This window comes from Corella eumyota, chromosome 5 (assembly GCF_963082875.1).
Source record: "Corella eumyota chromosome 5, kaCorEumy4.1, whole genome shotgun sequence".
NCBI classification, from domain to species: Eukaryota; Metazoa; Chordata; class Ascidiacea; order Phlebobranchia; family Corellidae; genus Corella; species Corella eumyota.
Window position 1 is genome coordinate 3,375,521 of NC_137494.1, and position 14,356 is coordinate 3,389,876.

The following is a 14,356-nucleotide window of genomic DNA, read 5'->3' on the forward strand; positions in this document are numbered from 1 at the left end:
GCATCGTAATTATCGGGCAATTATAATCTATAATATTCCAAACTGCCACAGGCAACTCGAGACTGGGTCGGAGTAACTGATGTTACTCTATGTTTACGTTGCGCATTCGACTTTCCCACATCGGGGATATAGATATATACAAAAAAATTAAGTTTGTAAGTTTAAATGTGTTTAACTTAGTTAAAACCTAATACCAATAAAACGCAGCTGAAATTAGGAGTTTTGTTTTTTTAACAACGCAATATTGTTATTGCTGTGCACGTACTGACAGACTGACTGACGTAGGTTTCCACTGACTGACTGACTGAAAGACTAAAGATTTGGAAGCTGCCCAACTAAATTTCCATATACCATGGGATAAAAAATAACATATAAAAACATATAATTTGTTGCTAATAAACATTAACCAAAAAATGTTAAAAAGTTAAAAGTTAATACAACAATCTCAGATTTACATTACTTTTAGAGAATTTAGACATTTCGCCATACCTTAAACAAAAAACACGACATTTGACCCGAAGAAATAAAAATAAGACTTATAACTAAAGTGCGTTTAAACTAAAGTTGTACCTTTTTTGCATTTTCTAAATATACTTTAATTTATTCAATTAAATAGTTTTCCTCAATTTTTGTTTTAAAATATAAACATTTGGCTTCATTACTGTTTGTCACCCATAATATTTTATTTTAAAAAACAACACGAGTAGTTTTCTTTTAATAAAACTATAGTTATAAAATCTTGAAAACAATATTTGTTAGTTTGTTAAAATAATTATGAACATAAAACAATGTATAGGGATCTTGTACAAATAATCGTTGTTGTAAAACGGCCCAAATATAAAAAAATAAAACCTTAACATAATTGTGTGGAAAATAAAAAAAACTGACTACATTAGCTATTAAAAAAAAACACAATTTTAATCTATCTTTTTCGTGGTTTTCTTCGGAAAAAGTAGATTCAAGCCAAACAACGACAGCACAAATATGCTAGGTATAAACCACATATGCATGTAAAATCTAAAAAACATGATCGATTAAAAAAACTTATGTAAATACTAATTATTAACGTTTAATAAATACATTACCTCATTACAACATCCCAAGTTTGTAAAACTAAAGTTACTTGAATGTAATCTGTTATGCGCATTGATATCAAGCTTAAAATCCTGAAATAAACAAAAAATAAAAATAAGATTTGAACTTAAGCATCACCTTTTTTTAAAACTTAGGTTACTAAGTACTAACCAAGGGTTAATTGGATTTTCTTTCGTTCGCTCTTCTACCATGATATCAGCAAGGACAATACCAACTGCTGATACGAAAGTTACAAAGTAACTGAAGTAAAATCCATGATACAAAACGACAAAAATACTTAAAGCTACCATACTAAAAACAAACAAAAATTAATTAGTAAACAGCCCTACATAAAAAAAATTAATAAATTTATAATCAAGCACCATTTTCTAACTTTTTTTATTATTGTGTTAAATTGACCGGCCATTTTTAGGTTACTTTAATAATATCATCTAAATTTATTCAACTAACTTGACTTGTTTAATTGGGAAATTAAGCTTTCTATAAACGTAATAATACATCCACCATTGTGTCGTCATATTCCATGTACGTAAAAAGTGTTTAAGTGAAGTAGATGTTTCGCATTTTAAAGGCAAAACTTGGCGAATTGTATCGTAACTGTATTCAGTCGTTTCATCACTAAAAATAAAAAATGGAATTAAATGTAATTGTATTTTTTATATTTATTTATCCTCAAGAAGGTGGACTTCAAGACCTAAACATAAAGTAACATTAGTTACCTTGACCCAGTCTTGAGTTGCCTTTGGCGGTTTTGAATATTATAGAATATATTTGCTTAAACTTGCTATTTTAAGTAAACAAAAATTATGTATTTTATTAAAAATTAAATTCTAGCTTTTTTAGCCAAGCATAACTAATACGCGTAAGTTAACTTAATAACTTAATTAACAAGGGCATCTTTTAAAATTAATACCAACCGAATTCCCAGACGTACCTTTTATATGAATCATCGAGTTTAACTGTAGGCCCATTGCCGGGTATCGGTTTGCTCGCTTTAGGGTAAGCCCCAAATCCGACAATAACGCAGTGGAACTCTGCATACATCCAAGCTAGTTCGAATTGTGAACGATAATGTAAACCAGTGCCAATCATATAAAAATACCTAAAAATATTTAAAGTTTTAAAAAAACGCTTAATATAAATTTACTTTTTTTAAAAACGGAGAATTTTTACCTGACAAAAATTGAACTTTCTGCAAAAAAATCTGATGCAATATTTTCAAAACTGAAGAAATGTGCTAGAGAAAAATACCAAGGATGTAACCATAAGAAATTAAATATTCTGGGCCACCATTCTGATTTAAATTCCTTCGTTGAATAGGGCCTCCATAGTTGGTGTAAAAAATCGTAATAAGTTCGATATCTAAAAGACGGTCCTAAAATTGAAATTGTATAAAAACATAAAAAGGTTATTGTAATGTTATAAGTAACATTTTTTTATTTAAAAATGGCTTTAAAACCTTAATATTCTTTGCAATTGCTGTATTGAAAAGAAATGCGTAATTAATTGTTGTAAAATATCGTTAAAAAAACCCACCCCTAACGTTATACAAGACCAGAATTAATTAACATAAATGTAGGATAAGTTCACAAATTAATGCAAAATTAAACCTGTAAATATTCCTAAATAACAAAACGAAAAACAAAACATTTCAAACGCTGTTGGTTCGCGTTCTAAACCAAGTTGAAACTTTCCATGATTTCCTTCTTGTTTTTCTCCTTGTTTTAACGTTGTTCTATGGTCTTGAACATCGAAAGCAAGACCACTCAACTACAAAATGAGCACACTTAAGAAACTATTTTAAGCCTTTAAAATTGTGTGGGTATAATCGCGAAGTAAATAATTTGCATAGTTATGGAAGATGTTTAACCAAATTCAAGTGACTTAACTGTACATTACAGGAATAAAAATATGGCATCAAAACTTACCCTTAAAGTAGAGAGCATTTGAACAGTGTGTACAACTCCTGGCGATACCGTATCCAATTGGGTGACATATTTTACGTACAAGTGAAACAAAAAACAAAATACGAGAGATGAAAGACCGACATACCTAAAACAAATTGAACATCCTTAATAACGTGGCGTCGATTTTACTGCGGTTTAAGTGGTATCTATTCATTGTTATAATGATCGAATTGTATTTATATAATGGTAAACATATAATGCAGAATTTTAAAATGCTATAGTGAGTGTGTTTTTTGCATTTGCTGCCAATTATTTCAACTATTGAACAAATCATGATCGCTTATGTCCAAAATAACTTAACTGCTTTTATAATATGACGCGTTTTATAAACTGCATTACAAAACAGATAGTGCTGCTTATATAATTTCCTTTAACAAGTGCGTCATAATTTAAATCTATATCCCAAGGCAGTGAGGCGTTTAATACTAAGCACAGCATAAAATTTGTCGTGTTAAAATATTTTATAATATCACTGATCTTATGTCAGCAAAGCATTGGCATTTTATTTCGTGATTTTGCTAAACAAATATCATGTATAATTTATAAAAAAATGGTGCTGAACGTTTACAGGTTAAAAATATGTGATTTGATTTGTAGGTGTAACATTAATCTTTGTTTATGTTTGGCCGGTTTTACAAACTTTTGCGGTTGTGGGCATGTAAATGCACTTGTTCTAACGCTACTATGTGTCGCATGTAGTTTCCCAACCGACTTAAAACGCATTGCCAACTTCCGTTCTATTGACTGTGAAAAATGCTATAAAATTCCGGTGTAAAGTTTGTAAAGTTTAGTAATTAGGAAAAATATGTTAATCGATGATAATCCATAGAAACAGTTGTTTTACTCACCTTTTAAGGCATTTAATAATACCGATGTTAACAAAAGTTGCGAAGAAAAAATAATGACTTTCAAAACCACATAAGGCAAAAATAAGTAAAATTCCAACAATTGCAGTTGAGAACTAAAAAGGCGTAAAAATAGTAGGTTTACTTCTCCTAATAACTGTAAATAGATTTACTACACATTCCTACTTAGTTTACTAAACAATATAGCTGTGTTACACCATATGGATTATATTTTGTAATCTCTTTTGAACACTTAACAGTTAATGTTACGCCTACATAATAAGCTCTACTTTTTACAAATTTGCATGCCTACCTGTTTACTTTGGTATGTTCTGCAAGTGGATTTTAATAAAAATCCGATTGGCACGCAAATTAGAATACCTTCTATATTGCCTAAAAGAACCATACTGCTTCACAAATCTTGATGAAATCACTGAACTGGTGAATTTACGTTATCCGGCAGCCGGATAGTTTAGTTTTTTGTTTACATCGCAACTCAGAGAAAATGAGAGAGGCTTGTATCATGTTACTAGTCTCTAAGATTTTCGTAAAAAAACTTTTTTAAAAAAGGAGAGAAAGTTTAAAAAAGTGGTTTACGACTTTTAACGTTTATCTTCAGCTTTTTAACACGTTTTTAATTATTTTTAATAGCCTTGTTACACGAAATATTTTAAAATTTACTTAAGCTAAATCTCGTATATGTTTGTAATTTAATTTTAACGCTAGGACAATAATTAAACAAACCTTCTAAACAATGAATAAACGCGGCGAACAATGAGTAACAATGGTTGTCATTACCAACAATGGACGATTGATTTTTTTTTTTACCGTTAAATAACAAATGTTCAATTTGATAATGTACTCTAACAGACTTATAAAAAAATGTGTTTAATTTATCACACAATTGATCTAGGGCAAAAAAATGCCACACTATTTTACAATATGTTTTTATTCACTTAGGTATTTACACAAAAACGGTTCTACCGGTTTTAAATTACCAATTGCTCGAGTCCCAGGAGAATCAAAACGCGATCGTCTGGTCTTTTATCATTACACTTTAAAATAAATTGAGCCAACGTAATATTATAAAGACATCAAATGGTTTAATAATATCTACGCTGCCAAAAAATAAATAATTGCAAAATAAAATGGGTATACCAAATAAACATGGTGTTTTTACAGAAACAAAAAACAAAGCACTAAAAAACTTATTAACAAAAGCAAAACAAAAAACAGTTGTGACCACAATGATAAATTGCAAAATAAATTAAACCTTTGTTTATTTAGAAAGTAATAACTGATTTTAGGCAGTAATAACAAGGCTTGTTAAAAAAGAAATATTGTTATTCAGTTAGCTGGAATAACTAATATAAAACACTGATTATATAAAACAAGGGAGAGTTAAATGAAATGCATAAGAGAAAATTAATAACAGGTTATCGACAATATCAATTACAACAGGCAAGGCACTTTAGTCAAAATAGAGCTTTATTTAAAAAAATTTATAAATCTTTATACAAAATTTTCCATATTAAACTTGATCAAAAAAGTTTGCTTCCTAAAAACAACCTTTTTAATAAAATATTAAATTTTTAAAAGTGAAAGTCAAGTTTCTTTAAGGATTCTTTCGGAAAAATCTTCGAAAGAAATCCAATTTGAAGAACAACAAAATTCATCGCAGCACATACAACATCTGTGTCCCTTTTTTCTTCCCTGTTCATTGATAAAAAAAAATACTGATAAATCCAAAAAATATTATTGTATATATATAAAACTGCACCAAAATACTTGCTTAAATTAATAACTATAAAAGTTATAAACTTATAAAAAAAATTAAGAAACCATATGAGATATTAAACAACATTTTTAGCACTAACAATAAATAAAACTGTCAAACACAATACGAATAATTAAAACTCTTTTTAAATTCTAATACAAAACTTACCGTTAAAAAGCAGAGTGGGGCGTAACCGGTGGATTGTAAATAACTAAGTGTAACAGAACAATCCTGAATAACAAAAGAATCTTCTTCACTTTCACTGTCAGAGTCAGACATTGCATCGAGTTCACTTGCTGGAAGACTTTCAAAGGGCCAAAACACTTCTTCACCTTTGTAAGTAAATGTTAACTTCTTTTCTTCTTTTTTTTCATCATTCGTTAATGGTTTGTTCTTGTTTTTGTTGCGTTTTACCGATGCCATTTCAAAGTTGATGCTGTAGTTTGAATCGTCACTCGATAGATTATCAGAGGTTTGAACTGTTCTGACCGCTCTTTCTACTTCTAAATTTAAACAATCACTATCTGAAAAGTTGTTGTCATGGCAAGCATTTTTTGGTGAAATTGACAATGCATTGTCATCAGAAAGACTGTTAGTATCAAACTGGTTGTCTATTGTTTCTTTCTCAATACATGGTGGTAAAACTTCAGCATGAAAAGGCAAATCCAATGTTTCATCACCGACATCTATGGATTGTGAAGATTGCTCAGCAATATTCATTAATATTGGCATTTTTTTAGTTAGATCTGATATATTTAATATTGGCACTTTATTATCTTGATCTGATATATTTGGTATTGGCACTTCTTCAACTTGATCTGTTATTTCCATTTCTTCAGCTTGAGCCAATGTATTTGATATGTCAACTCCATCAGGGCTAAGGGATATATTATTTACATCTATACTCTCTACATTCATAGGCATTAAAGTATTGAGATCCGAAGTTGGTACATTAGGGGTTGGAGAGTTATCCTTTCTTTTGGGCGATGTTAATATGTTACTAGTAGTTACATTGAATGTTTGTGTCATTGGTTCACTTCTGTTTAACGATGAGACTGAATCACTATAGGTTACATCTGTTATTTGTGATATGGATTCAAACAAACTAGATCTTTGAGCAATATTATTTAAATTGCTTGATACTACTGTACTATCTGTATCAGATGGAATAATTGGCGTTGTAGAAATTGTAGATTTATTTGAATTTGATGACACAGTTTCATCATCGGAAGTTTGACAGTTGTCTGGAGATTGCTCTTTTGTTGATGTTATCAAAGTGTCTTCTGTATCAGAAGAGATAACTGGCTTTGGTGAGAGAGAAAATTCATTTGCATCAGATGAAAAAATTTCACCCTCCGCAGTTTGAAAGTTTTCTGCAGATTGTTGTGTTATTGATGTTACTAAAGTATCGTCTGTATCCGATGAAATTACTGGCTTTGGTGAAGCTGAAAATTCATTTGCATCTGATGAAAGAATTTCAACGTCTGAAATTTGAGCATTTTCTACAGTTTGCTGCACAACTGATGTTACAGAACTTGAACTGTCGTTATCAAATGAGACTCGTGAGTATTTTCTTTTCTTAAAAGGCACATTTGATGGTGTAATTGTTGGTAAATGTAAAACAGCAGCATTATTCATTGTTTCAGTATTATCACCTAACTGCAATAAATTTCTTCGTCGCTTTTTCGGCCGACTTACAATTGAAGGAAGATTATAATCCACCCACTCAGACTGTGAAGAATCTGAAGGTAACATTTCACAGTCAGTTGTATCTGATAAATCAGTCATTGGCGTAATATAAGACTGTGAAATAGAAGATTTTTCCTGATTTTGGGGTATAAAAGAACTGTTTATGATTGTAGTATCACTACTATTGTCAATGTCATGTATACTGCTATGTTTTTGAGGTAATGTTATGGTGCTTGCAATACTTTTATTCATAGCAACATTGAACTTAGGTTTGGACAGTTTTTCAGCAGCTTTTTGTTGTTCAAAATCTTGACTAAGTTTGCGTATTGGGCATTCTCTATTTTTTAATAAAATAGATGCTTCTGTAGTTGATTTGGGATTTTCTACAATTTGTGAAATACTTGACATTTTAACACTTTTTTCATCAGAGATTTCGTCATTTTTATTTTTTGTAGTTACCAAAGTTAAATTTTTTTCAGAGGATTTATTTTTATGTTGGGTTGGAACCTTAACTGAATTGTCTTTAAAGTTTGTTGCACATTTATCTTCAAAGTCGCTTTCATTGAACATATCAAACAAACCAACAATATCTTTGGTCGTTTCTGTAGGTTTAGGTTTTTCTGAAGAAATTGTGTTTTCCAATACATTTGAATCTGCAGTAAAATTTTTATCTTTAAGTCTTGAAGAATCTGTTGGTGTTTCTAATTGATCAGAAAAGTTAGTATTTGTAATAGATATGTTTTTAACAGATGTTTGTATTTCTTGGGAGTCAGAATTATCTACAACTAATTCCTTGTTACAAGTTTTCTCCACATCTTCATTTGATACACTGCTCGTATTTGCCTGCTGTGATTCTTCAATTATCAGTTGGTCACTTAAATCGTTAGCTTCACAAGTAACTTCAAAAGCGTTTTCATCACTTGCATCGCTAATGGGAGAATACTGAATTTCATAACCATTTAAATCTTCATTGGCGTCTGTGTTTAAGTTTTCAGGTAAATTATTGTGTGATGTGTTTGGCATACTTTCAAATAAATTAGTAGTTGATTCTTGTTCCACATTAGAAGTACTGTCACATTCCAATACTTGTTCTACATTAGTTGTTGAGTCACATTCATTAATTTCAGCTATGTTCTTATTCTTATTTGTTTTAATTTGAGTAGCAGTTGGATTTTCTTCACTGATAGATTTTTCAAGTTCTCCAGAAATATCTGAAAACTCAACCACATCATTTTCTTGTTCATTATCATAACTAGAATCAGCATAAGAGCATGTTACATTGGAATTCAATTTAGTTATACCATCTTGGTTTACTTTTTCAATTGGAGGGATTTCTGGCATTAAACTTTTGTTAACAAGATTTGGCATTTGGGTATCTTCTTTACTCTTTATTGGTAAAGGTAATGAAACTTCTTTATCACTTACTATTGATATAGGTTGATTTAAAGCTTTAAAAGTATTAGAGGTTATTGAGTTAGTAGTTGTACTTGGTAAATTTGTACCAGTTACGACTTTGTGAGGTACACTTAAAGGCATTTGATCTTGATTGCGCAAGACATTGTTATCTGGATGCAGTATTGGATTTGTGTATGCTGTAAAAACATTATTTTTTATTGGTGACATTTCTGGTAAAGGTTGCTGACTATCGTTAACAGAACAGCTTGGTTGAAATGTTGAATCGTGCAGACTACTATCCAAGTTGCTTTGATTTGATGGGGTTAAAGTATTTTCCAACATTGAAGAAGTACTTGACCTAACAGGCATGTAAGGTGGTACAACATCTGGTATAAACCCCAAACTGTCATCCACATTAGAAATACGTAAGTCTTTATCACAACCAGCACATTTACCGTGCAAAAATGTGTAATAGTATGCATTGGTGTACCTAAAATCAAAATGCTTTTTTAATGGCTTGACCTTGCATTTATTGCAATGATTTACTGTTATTTTTTGAAGATACATTGGTCTTGGAGAAAAGTCTATCAAAGAAGGTGGAAAACGGAGGCAAGTTAAATTTGATGCATAAATTGGTGAATTGTGGTTTGAGTTAGATTCCAAGGGTGAATCAAGAGAAGGACTTGTTTGGTATGTGGTAAAGGGAATTTCTGTACGACGGCACTGGTTTATCACCAAGTTGTGAGATATATTTGATTTTAAGGTTTGAGTAGCCAGATTTTGCTTCTGCCTCGCTCTGTTTATATTTTGTTCTGGATTAGACATTTTACCTTGCAGATGCCTTGGATCAGGACGTCTGGTTCTAGGGTCCCTAGGTTTTCCATCATTCGGTAAAATTGGGTTAATGTTTGTAAATTTAGGCGTAGCAGCATTGTTATCTATCGGCTTTCTTTCCAATTTATTTAAATGGACATTTGCAGACCCAGAAGTGGACACAGGAACCTTTTCAACAATTTTTTCAACAAATTTTTTTTGAACAACTAAAGGTGAAATATCATCATCAGCTTTATCTGGGCTAATTTGATCCTCAGGTTGTGTAGGTAAACATGTGTCTTGTTGAAGTTGATCTTCATTTTTGGATGTCGAAACATCTTCCAAATCTCCCTTTTGTTTTTCTTCCTCTCCTTCATCATCTGATAAAACCGGCTTCTCCACATCAAAGTTCACATGAAAGACAGTTTTAACTGCAATAAAAAATAAGTTACAAAATAGTTTATAAAAACAATTAAAAATATAGGATAGTTAGGTTTTTTCAAACCTGGTAGTTTTGGACTAGCTGGTTTAACTTGTTTAATTTCTTTTGAGAATTCCGACAAAACTTGAAGAATCTTTTTAATATTGGAATCATTTTTTGCTAGATCTAAATTAAATTAATACGTTTACAATATGAAAAACTAGTCATAAAAACCATATAACAAATATTTTATTTTAAAAACCTGATATACTGGAACTAGATCCTGATTCTTGAAAAGATTTTAACAAGTTTTTTAAATGTAAAGGGTCCTGTTGGGTAGTATTCTCCTAGAACATATTAAGTAACTCTATCATTTATTCAGATTAATTTAATAAAAACTTCTAATAATTTTGTGCATAGAAATTAAAAAAAAAACATTTAACTAATAACAGAACATAAAATAATGGTAAAAATTAATTTTAATTTAATTTGCCCCTAAATGGTATATACCTTGTTTTGAGTAACTTCTGTTAAGTTTTCCACAGGATCTTTATTTAATTTTTTTTTTAAATTTTTTTTATTTGTATTCTCATCTCTCATACTATTTTTATCTTTATTGTTTTCAGAAAGATCCAAGCCAGGAATATCAGGAAAATGAACAAGCGGATCTGATGTAATTTCAAAATTTTCAGGTAAGTTTGTTTCCTTATTTGTAATTACATTCTTGTCCAAAACAGGTGTTATATCTTGTGTTAATGGAAGAGTTTTTACATCTAAAATTTTAGTTATATCTGCAACATTAATTCTTTTCAATAATACAAATGCCTTATCTAAATTTGAAGGGGTTATATTCTGCGACAGTTTGATTGGATTTTCATTAGGCTTAGTTAGTAACAAGCTGTTAGTCTTTGCCTTTGTTAGTAAATTCTCATCGTTTTTACCAGATTTAGGCACCATCTTGCCAGCGCTTGAAGTTTTTTTAGTTTTTAAGGAAGAAGAAGATGTTTTAGAAGTAAGACTAGATGAGGATGATGAACTGTTTCTATCACTACTAGAAGAATAAGATGAACTTGACCTTGACCTTGCTCTTCTGTGAATAGGGGACAATCTTTGTTTTTTAATTGAGCTTTTTTCTTTTGACAATGCCCGCCTATGACTTGATGGTGATCTTCCTTGAGTTGATCTTGAACTTGACCTTCGTTGTCTAGATGACGACCTGTGGTGTCTTGAAGATGACCTTTCATGTCTTGAAGAGCACTGTTTCTGTCTTGATCTAGATCTTCGTTGCCTTGACGATGACCTTCTATGTTTTGACATTGACATTCTCTGTCTGGATGATGACCTTCTATGCCTTGATGATGACCTTCTATGTCTTGACGATGACCTTCTATGTTTTGACGATGACCTTCTGTGTCTTGATGATGACCTCCTGTGTCTTGACGATGACCTCCTGTGTCTTGACGATGACCTTCTGTGTCTTGACGATGACCTATGATGCCTTGATGACGACCCTTGATTTCTAGGAGGTGGACTTTGATTCGGACCTGAAGAATCGTCAGATGATGGTGATCTATGATATCGATTTTTCCCCGAATATTTGTGATGCATATCCCGTGACAACCTATCTGAAGAATACCTTCTGTGATAGTGGCTTGAGTGACCATAATTTTTTCTACTGCAAGCTTCACTATAAGAAGTTTGCTGATCCCATTGATATTTTCGGTATTTATTATTGCTGGTTTCATGCAGCATCTCATTTGATGTTTGTTGATTAGATGAACTAATATTTTCACTTTGTATTTTATCTTTGCTTCCATGTGGCTGTTCTGTAGTAGTCACAGTACAATCTTGATTTGTTGACTGATTTGAAGTTAAAGTGTTGTTTTTATTCTTAATATTAGCCAAATTTTTGATAAATTCTGTTTCGTATTTAGTCTGTGTTGGTTCCTTTGGTGTTTCACTTGTAGAAGGTAAATTACTCTTAGATTGATTATTAGATAAAGATTTTTCTTCATTTAAATTAGACTCTTCAGCATTCAAATGTTTTTTTCTGTACAAAATATCATCCAGCCCAAGAAGTTTCTAAATAAAAAGTTTTATTAAAAAATATGTTTAAATTAGTACCAAACACTTAGTTTTATATTTTTTTAGCTTTCTATATTTTTAAAATCTCAAAATTTTTGATGCAATGGTAAAGTAATAGGAAGTGATTAAACCTTTTATGGTGCTTATTACTTTTTAAGATAAAATAAAATTGGTTATAATTTCACTAGTTGTTAACTTTTTAAATATTCTAATATTTAAATAAAAAATGAAAGATAAAACTTACCCTTGGCGATGAATCCTTGCTTACATTCAAGTTAGAAGGACTTGAAGTTTTAGTTTTGATTGACAAAGTATGTTGGTTTGGAGGTGAATTAATAACTTGCATTGGGTTGGCTTCACATTGGTTTATATTGGCTTGTTGTGGTAATGGATATGTAGTATTAGATACAGATTGTACAGAATTATTTACCGAAGGGTTCACTGCATATGAAATAGAATTTGGAACCGGTTCAGGTTGAGTAAGAGCAATATTGTTTGAAGGATTCACTGCATTGGCATGATAATTCTGATTACCAGTGTATGATGGATGAGCATTATAATACCCGTAATTCATTGAATTCATTTGCATTCTATATTGATAATATGAAGAAATGTCAGGTGTCTGTGGAACCTGGTATATATTGCTGGGTTGTATATAGTTCGTATATCCTGTTACATTGTTATAGTTTGAGTTAGCGGATGCAGGATAGTTCGATTGGTTGTTGTGTACACCACTGCTTGTTGGATTTGACATTTGTTTCCTATGTTGTTCGCAGTAAAGCCTACAAAACAAGATAGGTTAAAATTACATGGGAACTATAAAACCATATAAAAATAGAACAGGTAAACATATAATACTAAAACACACAGTTAAAACGTTTGTGAAAAAATATAATATGAAATAATTAAACAAACATATTTGTAAATCAAATAACAAATATATGAATAAAGATAGCATAAAAAAAATGTTTTTCTGTAAGTAACCAAATAAAATATGAAGTGTTAATTAAGTCCAAGGTTTAGTTGTTCGTCCGTATCGCAAGGATGTCAATGACTTAGATCCACCTATACCAGTTCCAGGTGGTGCCTTTTTCTTTGTTTGGTTGACATTTTTACTCTTTGACGGTTTTTCTGCCAATTTACCTTTAAAGACTCTAGAAAAATCTATTTTAGGGGTCGGTAAGTCTATCAAGCTTGCCTCTTTATCAGCTTCTAATAACTTTTGATCCATTTGTAAGCGAATAGGGGTATACATGCTAAACCATTGTTTTGATTTGGGGTTTAAACCAATGGGTGTGAATGCATATTGCCAGCATGGCAAACCTACATGCATTATCATAAGCCTGTAATAAGTTGTAAAGTCTTTAGCTAAAAATGACCAAGTTAACGAACGATCCAAAAACCAGATTTCAGCATTTTGTGCAGGTGACCCTTTGCTTGTTTTAAAATAAACTAGACAAACTTTTCCAAAACCATTACAAGAATCTAGTTCAAAAACTCGACTCCTATCATCGAAATGTGGTTTTTTAGGGTATTCACTTTCATCTTCTGAATCTGAGTCAAAGTCAATATCAGCCAATGAAATGCTGTTTGAAATATTAGCTGTTGAAGAGGTTACACTTATCTTTTGTAATTCAGAAATCGGACATATCTCCATCTTTCCAATAGGGTGTTTAACATCGTCTAGTTTAACACTCCACGTAAGTAAAACGCCATTAGTTGTAAGGTAAAAGCTTTTCAGGTCATCTGGTAACATGCATGCATTTCTTTGTTCCCAAGCAACCAATTTGTGACGTTCTGTTGGCGAATAATTTGAAAGTAACACGTCACATATCCCGTTTCGCTTTTCTAACGTTGTAACAACATTAAGTGTCAGCCTTTCCATTATTTCTTGAATTCCTCCATTCTCCGACATTTTGTTTATAATTTTACTAACTGCAACAGCCTAAAAAAGTGTAAGCTGCCTTCTAAAAACTGCCTAACAACCTTCAACAACAAAAGAACTAGTAAGCGTGCAAAGTCTGTTTACATGCGCTGAAGCGCCCACTTGCGTATGGCATAATTTAGGAAAATATAAAAATTTAAACATTTTAAAAATAATTTTTTTAAAAAGATTTGATTTTTTTTACATTAAACAGCCTTTTTTTTACATATAACAGCCATTAATGTAAAATATTGGTTTTTATCTGACTTATATCCGCACAGGCAAACCACTTTACTAACGTATTTAAATATAGTTTCACATCCATTATGTTTACTATAAGGACGT

At 31.0% G+C, this 14,356-nt stretch overlaps 3 protein-coding genes across 3 annotated transcripts; all 3 read right to left on the bottom strand.

Annotated features, from left to right (window-relative positions):
* Window positions 1-669: 669 nt before the first annotated feature.
* LOC145753031 (membrane-bound acylglycerophosphatidylinositol O-acyltransferase mboat7-like) lies at window positions 670-4,384 on the bottom strand. Its single transcript, XM_082569416.1, has 10 exons — window positions 4,221-4,384; window positions 3,911-4,023; window positions 3,024-3,147; window positions 2,706-2,865; window positions 2,269-2,470; window positions 2,030-2,197; window positions 1,546-1,713; window positions 1,246-1,386; window positions 1,086-1,166; window positions 670-1,017 (listed from the first exon to the last, which is right to left on the bottom strand). The coding sequence occupies exons 1-10, from the start codon at window positions 4,311-4,313 to the stop codon at window positions 918-920; spliced, it is 1,350 nt and encodes a 449-aa protein (XP_082425542.1). The 5' UTR covers window positions 4,314-4,384; the 3' UTR covers window positions 670-917.
* A 645-nt stretch (window positions 4,385-5,029) lies between these two features.
* Window positions 5,030-12,865, bottom strand: LOC145753751 (uncharacterized). Its single transcript, XM_082570191.1, has 6 exons — window positions 12,332-12,865; window positions 10,513-12,084; window positions 10,265-10,349; window positions 10,087-10,188; window positions 5,853-10,012; window positions 5,030-5,620 (listed from the first exon to the last, which is right to left on the bottom strand). The coding sequence occupies exons 1-6, from the start codon at window positions 12,839-12,841 to the stop codon at window positions 5,513-5,515; spliced, it is 6,537 nt and encodes a 2,178-aa protein (XP_082426317.1). The 5' UTR covers window positions 12,842-12,865; the 3' UTR covers window positions 5,030-5,512.
* A 4-nt stretch (window positions 12,866-12,869) lies between these two features.
* Window positions 12,870-14,094, bottom strand: LOC145753753 (tubulin polyglutamylase complex subunit 2-like). Its single transcript, XM_082570192.1, has one exon. The coding sequence runs from the start codon at window positions 14,000-14,002 to the stop codon at window positions 13,094-13,096; it is 909 nt and encodes a 302-aa protein (XP_082426318.1). The 5' UTR covers window positions 14,003-14,094; the 3' UTR covers window positions 12,870-13,093.
* Window positions 14,095-14,356: the final 262 nt, after the last annotated feature.